The sequence below is a fragment of the Helianthus annuus genome, chromosome 11, assembly GCF_002127325.2.
Source record: "Helianthus annuus cultivar XRQ/B chromosome 11, HanXRQr2.0-SUNRISE, whole genome shotgun sequence".
Classification (NCBI taxonomy): Eukaryota; Viridiplantae; Streptophyta; class Magnoliopsida; order Asterales; family Asteraceae; genus Helianthus; species Helianthus annuus.
This window is the reverse complement of record NC_035443.2, coordinates 119,367,813-119,379,561: the sequence shown is the minus strand read 5'-3', so window position 1 is coordinate 119,379,561 and position 11,749 is coordinate 119,367,813. Positions and strand designations below refer to the sequence as shown.

The 11,749-nt window shown below is 37.2% G+C and overlaps 2 protein-coding genes across 2 annotated transcripts; both read right to left on the bottom strand.

Annotated features, from left to right (window-relative positions):
• Nucleotides 1–1,798: 1,798 nt before the first annotated feature.
• LOC118483927 lies at nt 1,799–3,043 on the bottom strand. The gene is made up of 2 exons (XM_035979719.1): nt 2,620–3,043; nt 1,799–2,533 (listed from the first exon to the last, which is right to left on the bottom strand). The coding sequence occupies exons 1-2, from the start codon at nt 2,638–2,640 to the stop codon at nt 1,997–1,999; spliced, it is 558 nt and encodes a 185-aa protein (XP_035835612.1). The 5' UTR covers nt 2,641–3,043; the 3' UTR covers nt 1,799–1,996.
• A 6,984-nt stretch (nt 3,044–10,027) lies between these two features.
• On the bottom strand, nt 10,028–10,917 carry LOC110888124 (glutathione S-transferase T3-like). The gene is made up of 2 exons (XM_022135663.1): nt 10,701–10,917; nt 10,028–10,617 (listed from the first exon to the last, which is right to left on the bottom strand). The coding sequence occupies exons 1-2, from the start codon at nt 10,915–10,917 to the stop codon at nt 10,028–10,030; spliced, it is 807 nt and encodes a 268-aa protein (XP_021991355.1).
• Between the last annotated feature and the right edge of the window lie 832 nt (nt 10,918–11,749).

The following is an 11,749-nucleotide window of genomic DNA, read 5'->3' as shown; positions in this document are numbered from 1 at the left end:
TCAAGCAAACAGACAAGCGGAATCTTTGAACAAGATAATTGTCAATAATTTAAAGAAGAGACTAGGAGCTAAGAAAGGAAGATGGGCAGAAGAATTACCCTTTGTTTTGTGGGCTGATAGGACAACAGTGAAAAGTGCAACTGGGCAAACCCCATTTTCCTAAGTATTTGGAGCAGAAGCAGTAATCCCGACAGGGATGGTGATACCTACAGCAAGATCCAACCTCCGGGATGCTGAGAAGAATCCTGAAGCCCTATGCCAAGAATTGGATACTGTAGATGAGACAAGGGATGCGGCAAAGTTGAGAATGGCAGCATACCAACAGAGGATATCTAGAGCATATAACAAGAACCTAAGGACTAGAAGATTTTAAGTTGGAGATTGGGTATTAAGGAAGGCTTTTTAGAATACTACTAATACTGCTGATAGAAAATTAGCTCCGAAGTGGGAAGGACCTTATGAGATCGAATCGGAATCTGGGAAAGGAGCATACCGGCTTAAGAATATAGAGGGGGATATACTACCAAGATCCTGGAATGCTATACACCTCAAAGCCTATTTCAAGTGAGTTTAGAATTTAATTTCTAACTCAAGATGGTATGAATTCTGTCTCTTTTAAATATAATTTAATTTTATTTGAACCCAATATTGACTTAAGCATCGGAGGGGTGTTAGCCAAGCTAACACCCACCTTAGTTTAAGGTTGTTTTTCAGAATATGCTTCGGGATATAACTCTAGGATATACACTCAGGATAATTTGAAAGATTAGAGGATTGGCCCCCTCTCTCACGTTTAAGGGATCCTGATCCCTTCACAGGTTTAAAGGTATTCACCTTTCTTTCGAATTGGGTTTAAACACCCCGCCTGGAGTGCAAGTTATCCAGGGATAGTTCAAGATAGCGGGACCAGTCCATGTAAAAGTGGCTAACAATTTTGTTATTGTTGGCTACATCCTGGATCCTAAAGGTATATGAGGATTGATCACCCTCTCTCACGAAAGGGTATTTTCATACTCTCGAAGGTTTAAAGGTTTTCACATTTCTATGTCTTGGAGTATATACACTCCCGTCTGTAGCGCACGAAAATTTGGGATTTTCCCCAGTATACTTAGGGTTTATCCCCAGAAAATTGAGGATTTATCTCCAGGATATTTAGGGTTTATACCCTGTAATACTAAAGTTATACATAAGTGTAAAATCAGTTGTAATTGATGTCTAGAAAATTTCTAAATATTCAAAGGCATTATACACAGGGGACATTCCCACTAAGGCATTGTGAGAAGCTCAAAGGATCAAGCTTGGGCCTAGTTCACTAAGTATCCCAGACTGGGGACATCTTCGGTGGAAAGGTTGCAAAAGGACTGAAGTTTAAGGATAGAGCTGTACTCTATTTCTGGTATGAACTTTCCTTTTTTGTTCTTTGAAAACCTTATCTAAATTTTCTAAGTTTTAAAACTCTGTTTGACAAAAGTCTTAGAAGGATGTTTATGAGTATCCTGACCAGGATATATTCTGAGGATATTTGTTCGGGATATTTGAAATGCTACACTAAGATTGAAAAGTTGAAATTGTATTCAAATCAAACACTATATAACAAGAATTGCAAAAATGGACAACAATGGATATGGTCATAAAAGGTTATATTATTAACATAGCAAAAGGTTGTGCTTTTGGTTTCATCTCAAACCGAGACCCATCCACCAAAAGCACGATTAGTTTTCTACCATATTTACTTAACAATTGAAGGCTTCATCTTGAAACCCAAGATACCTCCACCTTCAATTGTTAAACTGTTCAAAATAAAGCATACTAACTGATGACCAAGGGCTTCGTCCTGAAACTCAGGATCACTCCACCTTTGGCCATCATACTGTCTACATGCAGGAAAGTAAAATGTTTGACAGACAGGAAATTGAAATTGTTCGACAAACCACCAAATTTAAAAAATGGCCTCCGGCCTCGGCGTCAACATCCATCATTGCCCATTGCGCTGCTTTCAAGGGGCAGCATCCTCTTCGACCATGGCTTCATCAGCACCAGCATCCTTCCCAGCATCACCGTCAGCATCCTTTGTAGCATCAGCATCAGCCACCTTAGCAGGCTCCTCAACGACAAGCTTCACATGATGCTCCACGAGATTGCCACCAAGATCCCTCAACTTCACCTCCCAAGCCTCAACATTCCATGAGGGGCATTCGAAGCCCAGGGCCTTAGCCTCATAGGACATTTTCAATCTAGCCTGGAGGAGGGAGATGACGACAGAATTCTTGAGGCCTTCCCGATATGAAGCCATATCATGCTCGTGTTGAACCTGGGCAGCATCAGACTTGGCTTGAGCCTCGTGGGTGATCTTCTTGATGGCAGATTGGTGCTCTTGGGTCATTGCTTTGTACTTGGCTTCATAATGCTCAGACTTGGCAGTGGCAATTGCTGCTTGGTCCATGATGGTGGTTTCAGCCTTCTTCAGCTTAGCCTCTAACATCTTGTTCAGCCCGCATGAATCTTCGTAGAGGAGCACAAGCCGCTCGAGGCCCTGTAATCAGGTAAACAAATATTAGTATACGTACTCAAAGTATGTGTTCGGTATATATGTGCAGGATATAAGGCGAGGATACCTACCTGATTGAGGAAGCCAGTCATGAACTTGCCGGACTCCGAGAATCCATGATTCTCAAAAGGGAAGACATCCGATGCAGAAGAGGAATCTGGCTCCTTCCTTTTACGAGAGCTAGAGCCACGAGGCTTTGAAGCGGTAGAAGGCTTGGGGACAACAACAGCTTTGGAACTGGTGACTTTTGACGTGACTGCTGGTTTGGGGTTGGCCTCCTGTTTGACTTGGACAGCGCCGGAGTAGCTATCCAATTCATCAAGGTCAAAGCCTTCTAGGTTTATGACTGGTGCTGCACAAAGGGAAGAAATACTAAGTCTTTATATTTTCAAAATATAATCGGATTGATAAATGAAAGTAACTTATAAAATTATGCTTATTAGACATGTTGGTAGGGCCGTCCAAACTGCTCGACGATCGAGGATCGCTCGACGATCCTCGAAAAATGCTCGTTCGATTCTCGCTCAGTTTGTAAATGAGCCGCTCGGATCGGTTCGATTCAAATTCAAGCCAAGCATGAGCAAAGGTCCGCTCGCTCGTCGATCGCTCGGTTTCGCTCAAATTATTTTTATTAATAATATATATATATATATATATATATATATATATATATATATTATAGATGTTAAAGATTAATGAATAAGTTTTTGGCTTTTGAACTTAATGGTAGATGGAGATAATCAAGCTTAAAGAAGAAGTTTATGGCTTTTGAACTAAATGACAATTTGTATTTCGCACTTTATTTTGTGCTTCTTGATATTGTTAAGAACATTTTTAGAATCATGATTTTAGTTATGTATTGCTTTTGTTAGTAAAGTGTTGGACATGTTTTAATTAAGTTAGGATTTGTTTTTGTTGAACGAAGCCTTATAATTCAATCGAGCGAAAATGATCCGCTCAAACTTTTTTTTAGGATTTGATAAAAACTGAGCGAAAATGATCTGATCGATTCAAATTCAATCCGAGCATGAGCATCACTTTTGTGCTTGGCTTTGCAAATTCGATCCGATCAGATCGGATCAGTTGTAATTCAATCCGAGCATGAGCAGACCCTCAATCAGATCGGATCGGCTCATGAACACCCCTACATGTCGGAGCTTGATTTATGGCTTGAGCTTGTGAATAACAGGGTAAATGTCCTTTCACTTTCTGGGAGCCGGTAGATTTCCTTTATTCTTCTTTCTGATTCAGCACTTGGAGGGGCCAATTCTTTGATTTTTGCTGCAAAAAGAAGATAGATATGTCAGGATATCAGTTTAGGGTATGGTTTCGGGATACGACTGGGGATATTCCTAAAACCCTAAATCGTACCGGAGGTCAACCATTTCTTGGGAAGGTCTAGACCTTTGTCGATGGAATCTCTTTTTACAAAGAAAAAATTACGTCTCCAATCGTCCTCGTTCTTAGTGGCTTTGAGAATGAGGGGATCTTTGGAGGTAGAAATAAGAAGGAATCGGCTGGAACCATGGGACCTCAAACAATACGCGGTCGGAAGATCTTCGATGCACAGGTCAGGCAGGTGACGAGCTTTAAATTGGTCCAAGGTAACTAACACACGCCAAACCATAGGCATGATTTGGGCATAACTAAGGTCGGTAAGATCAAAAAGCGAGATATGAAGGCTGGGAAAGGATATCGGAGCCCTATTGAGAAAGGATAAGCAAAAAAGCATACCCACTCGTCGGAACAAAAGTCCGATCGGATCTCTCGGTCAAACGGGCGAATGATTGCTCCGGCGGGGAAGGCACCGGAAGTTCGTAAGGCTGCAATATCAGCATTATCAAATGAACACACCTCTTTTGAGGGTTCTTTTAGCAAGTTCTGTTCATGGAAGGTAGGAACGGAGTCTGCCGTTTGGGATCTTGTTCGGTTGGCCATGGAGGATCTAAGCAAAGAAAAACAGAAAAGAGAAGGAGGAAGAATACCTGAAATTTGCTTAGAGTGTTATGATCATAATGCAGATAGTTTGGCTAGATATAGGCTGGATATAGGGGGTATTGAGTAAATATCGCATGGGAAGTTGTAGCGTGTCACTTCAATCGTCGTCAACTTAATTACCTAGATTCATGAGATAAGGTTTAAAATATATCCGTTGGAATTTGTATACCAACAGATATATTTTGGGGACAATTGTTATGGGTGGTTTTCTGCTCATATATCCTGGACAATATTCTGACTCTAGTTCTTTTTATTGTGATCGGGATACCGGATCAGGATATTGGTAACATCCTGATGCAGTATCCTGATGATAACTAATTAGTTCACGTGCAGATTAATGAAGCAAGCGTGTAACGTTCGAGTGGACCTGTTCTCCCAAAGACTTGGGCTAGTCAGTTGAAATAGGGACGTTGAAGCCGGAAGAAGTGGTCTACAATGTTCATGAAGGGAATATTCGGCGTATCCCGGTTTTATAGGCTAGTTTGTTAATTTCGTTTTACTATAAATAGGATTGATCGGATCAGGTAGAACACACACAATTTTTCGAACACTCTTGCTCTCTACTAGCTGCAATCACTCACAAAACACTTACACTTGTACTCAAATCGCATTGTAACACCTAGTTGATCCGCATCATATCCTGCACTGTATCCTGATATTTGAAGTAATAAGAAGAACAAGGCAGCTGCGATTGTCAGCTCCTGAGGTTTTGTTCCGGCGATCTAAATTGATCAAGGGTTTTACTCGTACATCCCGTGTCACCCTTTACCATTTTTGCTCATTGTTTGATTGTTGATATAGCTCGATATCCTGAGCTATATCCTGAAAACTGTTTTTGTTAACAACTTAACCAGCATATTTTTTACAAATATTTCTAGCACACTAACTCACTTAACTATTTTGATCACTTAATTACTTAGGTAATTTTTGACCAAAACAGGTAGTTATACAATATGGTTTAAAACTTTTATTTTTACCCCTGTATTATATATAATATACACTTTTAACTCGTTTATGATTTTACTGGTTTGGTTTTTCTCAGATAACTTGTGTTCGTTAACTTAAAAGAAACTAAATACATAGTTGTGTTGATTTTTTTTCTCAACTTTCCTGTATGAAATTTATTGAAAAAGAGGTTGTGTTCGAAATAAAGTCTTTTTCTGGTGGTGTAATAAGGGTACCGTACCGGTTGAACAACGTCGATACCGGTATCGGTATTTAGCGAAGGAACCATAGGAGGGTCAAGAGGGTCACTTGACTTTTCGGCCGGCCAAAATTATGGTTATTATAGTTACTGAACGAGGAAGTGATATTTGAGATTAACCCTTCAAAATGTCGCTAAAATAAAGAGAAGAGCATGTTTATAAAGTGAAGAGAGACAGTGAAAAAGATTTTTCGATCTGCGATAACTGATAAAGCTCTATAATTTTTGTTCTTTCGAGTGAAAAAGATGAAAGACTTAAAAGAATATATAAAATAACAAATATTTAAGGCAACAATGGCTTTATAAACTTCAGTGGCCTGAAGTTCCGTGCCATTTTCCAAAAGCTGTCAAACGTTAAACTTAAATACTATTAATTTTATCATCGAGGAAAATAATACACAAGCAAAACATCAACGTAAAGAGTATTGGCATTTTTCCTATATTTCTCATAGAACATCAACGTAAAGAGTATTGGCATTTTTCCTATATTTCTCATAGAACTATTTTGATAAAAAAAATCAAACTAAATGTTAATACTTTTACTTAAAACAACCATTTTGATAAAAAAAAAATTATCAAACTAAATGATAAGGTTCATCAAATCCTTTAGATATCAATATAAATAATAGAGATTGTACTGAAAATTTGAATTATTAGACGATAATGTATAATAGTGATAACTAGATCCCTCAGTTAAAAGTTTATGGTTTTGTCACTGTCAGTATTATCAGAACCCGTATATCGGTACACAATTTAAAATACATGTTCTTTTTACCAATTTTGTTTTTATTTAATTTGATTTTCCTCTGATAACTCGCATTCGTTATCTTTTTTTATAAAGCTAAATACACGACTGTGTTTAATATGTATTTTTTTTCGCCGTTCCTGTATAGACCTTTTTGAAAAAAGAGTATTCGAAATAGTACAATGATGAATTGAACCGGTATAATTGTTATCAGAACCAACACCAGTATTCCTTTTTATGGTTTTTAACATAAAACATATTCTTTTGAACACGTCATAACTTTATACCGGGTATCGATAGCATACCAATATCGTAACGAATCCAGCCAGTACCGTATGAATTTCCCTGTACCTATCTACTATAATAAAAGAAACATTGAAGCCATCTATTTTTATAGATAATTAATATCAATTAAAAGATAAATATATAATTAAATTTAATATAAATTTAAACAATTCATATAGGAGATAATATATATAATATTTTAAAATAGAGTAAATTACAAAAATCGTCCTTTATGTATGTCACTTATTGCAAACTGTGTCCTTTGTCTTCAATAATTACAGAAAACGTATTCGATATTTGCAAACCCTTGCAAGTTATATCATTTAGCCTTAACTCAGTTAATTTAAATGATTTATTTATTTTACTAAACTAAAATAGTTAAGGGTAGAACTTATTTCAAAAATGTTTAAAAGGTGTTTATTGGTTCTATACTTATATTTTCGTGTTCAATTCTCAACTCAAATACGGTAATCACTATGTTTACGTGACATTTATAAGAACAATCACCGCAATCACCCCATCTATCGTATATCGAGTATATCCTTTAGTTTTTTTTAAGATATAAATTTTTATTAGATTCATTCAACACGTGTAATAAACGAGTTTTTTAAAGATATAACATTTTTTTATTTTTTACTATACAAAATTACATTTATGCAACTCGTGTAATACTCGGGGTTTTAAAAATATAACTTTTTTTATTATGCAGTATATAAAATTAGATTTATTCAATACATATAATACATAGGATTTACAAAGATATAACTTTTATTGTTTGATATATAAAATTACATATGTTCAACCCGTATAACACAGCCTCCCGCTTTAGTCTTCCTAACGGTCGAACTTAGTCTCGCTCCTCAGCTCGACGAGGTTCTTAAAAATGTAACTTTATTATTATTTAATATATAAAATTAAATTTACTCAACCCGTACAATACACGGGGTTCTTAAAGATATAACTTTTTTTATTATTTAATATATAAAATTAAATTTTAATAAACGAGATTTTTAAATATATATTGTTTTATTATTTGGTATATAAAATTGCATTTATTCAACCCGTGTAATAAACGAGATTTTAAAAGATATATTTTTAATTATTTGATATATAAAATTGCATTTATTTAACTTGTATAATACACGGTGTTCTAACCTAGTAACAAACTAAACAATACCGATACTGTCGCATCACACATTAAAATTAAAAGATAAAATTTAAGGCATTTAAATATATTAATTTTAGTACGATATACATGCATGTGTTGCTAACCTTAAAGCAAAATTAAAAGATAAAATTTAAGACATTTAAATATATTAATTTTAGTACGATATACATGCATGTGTTGTTGCTAACCTTAAAACAAGTGAACAAAGTGCAAGTTAAATAGAAGAATGCCAACCAAGTACACAAATTGCCATAAAATAAATCAGATGTCAAATCGTACAAGAATATTTTTATTAAAGTGCAATAATCAATTTTACCATTTATCATGTATGTAATATATATATTTATTAAAGTGCATCAAGTATTTGTCACGTTTGTTGCATTAATTTATAAAACAATCATAAAACATAAAATGAACTATATATTTCTGTCGGGCAATTTAATATTTACATTTGATTTTTTCTTCTAACCTGAGGGGTAAAACTATTCAGAAAATTGTGATAACACATCAAGAAACACAAATTATAACAGGAGTTTTAAATCTATCCCTATGAAAGTAATCTATATCAAGAAGCCAAACATGTATCCCAGAATTTTTTATCAATCTCCCTTTGATTTAAAGGATCAACAAAAGATTTAAGAGATCTCCATTGTTGCTTAGATGAATCCAACCCGTTGGTCTGATATTGACTCTTCTTGTCGTCGTCATCCTCATCGTCATTGATGTCACCATCATCATAGATTATTCTTTGAGATTGATCATGTTGGCTATTACAATTACTAACATATCTTGTGCTAACGTAGGGTGAATGATCATAGCTGCAAGAATGAGCATCATCATCATCATCATCAACTTCATCCTCGTTGTTGAATCGAAATGATACACCTTCCGTTTCATCCATGGCTGCTTTTTCTTCTTCATGATCATGATGAACTTCTGATTTCACTTCTTCAGAGTCACCAGTAGACTCAGATAATGAAAATGGAGTCATGTTATTCCCACTCAACCAATTCCATGCCATCTCTCTCTCTCTCTCTCTCTCTCTCTCTCTCTCTCTCTACTAGGGATTTGTAGACTTTGTGAAAAGCCAGAGCTTTGATATGTAGTGTATGTGTATACATACACAATTATATAGGGGAGAGAGATATAAAGCGTGAGGTGTATGGGTGGGTGGGTGTGGGGGTGGGGGTGGGGGTGGGGATGGGGTAGGGTAGGATGGGGCATGTTATGTTTGGACACAGGAAAAAGAAAAAGATGGATGGAGCAAAAGGGGGGATTTTTTTGAGTTGGACAAATTCTTGGTAAAGATATAAGAATTACTTCTAGAAGGATAGAACCAACCCTAATTTAGACTTAGCTTGCACGTGTCAATCATGTTTATTTTTTATTATGTTCAATGGTAAGACAAAATTATGTTTTCTAGTAAGTGAGACCCATTTGCATCCTTCCACTTGAACTAGAATACTATAAAAAAAAAAAAAAAAAAAAAAAAACAAACAAAAACAAAAAATTGGAAAGAGGGGATGGGTAATGAGTTACATAACATATTTAATTAAAAAGTTGGATCTTATCAGGAGGATGTCTTTAACTAAGTCTAGAGGGTATAGAGAGTCTCATTCTTATGAGGATGGGCCGCTATGTAGGCACTACATCACCATCCCATAAAGGATGTGACTTCTTGCATTTTGAGAGGGGTGAAGGATGGGTCTACCCCACCTAATTATTTTATAATTTTCTAACTTTTTTTTGTTAACTTAATAAAAACTTCATAAAAATTAAAAAAAAAAAACAACATAAAACAACATAATTAAATTCATTTCATAACATAAAAAAAAATTACATTTCCTAAAAATTAAAATTACTAACCCTAGAAACGGTAAACATAAAAACGAAAAAAAAATAACGATACGATTAAAAAAGTAAACAACCTATGACGTCCATTTTTTCTTAACCTCCTCTTTCATCCTCCGATAAACCTCGCGTTCATCCTCCGGAACCGAGTCGAGATCCAACCTCATAATCCTAAAATCCTCCGCTCAAGCATAGTCGGCCGACACGGTTTTCTTGTGACTATATTTTTCAGCCGCGAGCTCTTTGAACGAACGGAATTCGGTTATCAACTCGTCCATTTTCGAAGCCGCCCCTGAGCCGCCCCCTCCACCCGAGCCGCCCCCTTTTCGCTTTCCGGCCGCCTCTTTTTTTAGTTTGTCCCTTTCGGGGGGGGCGTTCCGACTCGTGAACGGGCAACACATCCCCGTCATATATCGGGTCGTCGTTTATGTCGATTTGACAACGAGCGGTGGAGCCTCCCGCACTATAACTTCCGAACTCGGAAGTTTTACTCCGTTTGGCGGTTGCGACCTCATTTGGAACCTGCTTCCATTTGTTTTCTTTCTTTAAAACGTTCCATGCTCGGAGGTGTGGGAAATGTGTTGAATTTTTAGAATCCCATTTAGCCAACGCAAGGTTAAGAATGTCCTCGTCGTTACTCCCGCTAGGAGGATTAGTGTAAATTTGGTTATAATACCCGCAAAATTCATTGATGGTCTTGTTCATTTTACGCCACTTGCCCGAGACGGAATTGAGATCACGCATCGGGCCTTGCCCCATAATCCCGTTAAATCTTTCCGTTGTCGCCTTCCAAAAACTAGTACCCGTTTGATTGTTCCCTAAATTTAAAAAAATGCATTAGTAAAAGTAAAAAATAAATCCTTTTAAATTTAAATTAAAAAAAATAAACTTTGGTTCATACCGACAATCGGGTAAGTTGAGGACTTAACAAACGCAAGTGCTAGCGCCTCCTCCTCTACTTTTGTCCACTGTCTCGGCTTTGCTCTTGAACCGCTTTTTGGCCCGGTTTCGGGTTCGGTTTCAACCGCCTTCCCCTTCCCCGTGTTTTTTTTTTTTTTTTTTTTTTTTGCGCTTGAGCTCTTTAGGTGGCGATTCGGGGATGACTTCTTCATCATCATCGTCAAGTTGAACCAGGGGTTGCGGTTGGGAAGTTGGCGGTTGTGATTGGAATTGTTTAAACGAGTTGCGTTGCATGAATTGTTGGAGTGCTTGGTATTGTTGCATTTGTTGAACTTGGGGCATTTGTTTGAAGGCGTTGGGTGATTGTTGGAAATCCGAAAACGTAAATTGGGGAGACACCCATGAAGGATCCATAGTCGGAGTGTAAGCGGGACTCGAAAAAAAGTTAGGTTGGTTCGGGTTGGGATTGTTCGGGTTGGGGTTGTTTGGGTTGGATGGATTCATGATTGTATAAAAAAGATGGAGAGTTTTTTATAAAAGTGGATGAGAATGGGAGAAGTATTGATAAAATGGTATAAAAATGGATAAGATGAGGGGTATTTATTTAAAGTTAAAAAGGTTTTTTTTATTAATTAAGATAGCCGTTACAACGGCTATATGTTTGAAAATGTGGCACGGCAACATCGTCGAGTGGGAGCCGAATGGGACGCGCCGGGCCGAGGGGGGCGGTGTGGGGGACGGGCGCCGGGCCAGGCCGGGCCTAAGCCGACTCCCATACCGTCTGGTCTAAGTAGAGAGTTATAACAACCGTTTTATCAAACTTGTACAAGTGTTCTAATTTAATGAAAGAGAAAAAGAGATTGGAGTAATTATTAGACTATGGGGTATGGAGATGGTGGTTTGAGTTATGGATATTCACGCGTAATACCATTGAACCATCGTTGGATTAGGTTGGTGGATGAGGGTGGGGTGGGGTGGAGTGGAGTGATATGAAACTGACGTGGAGGGTGGTGTTGGTTGTTTGGGTCATGACCAGGGGCGGACTTAGCT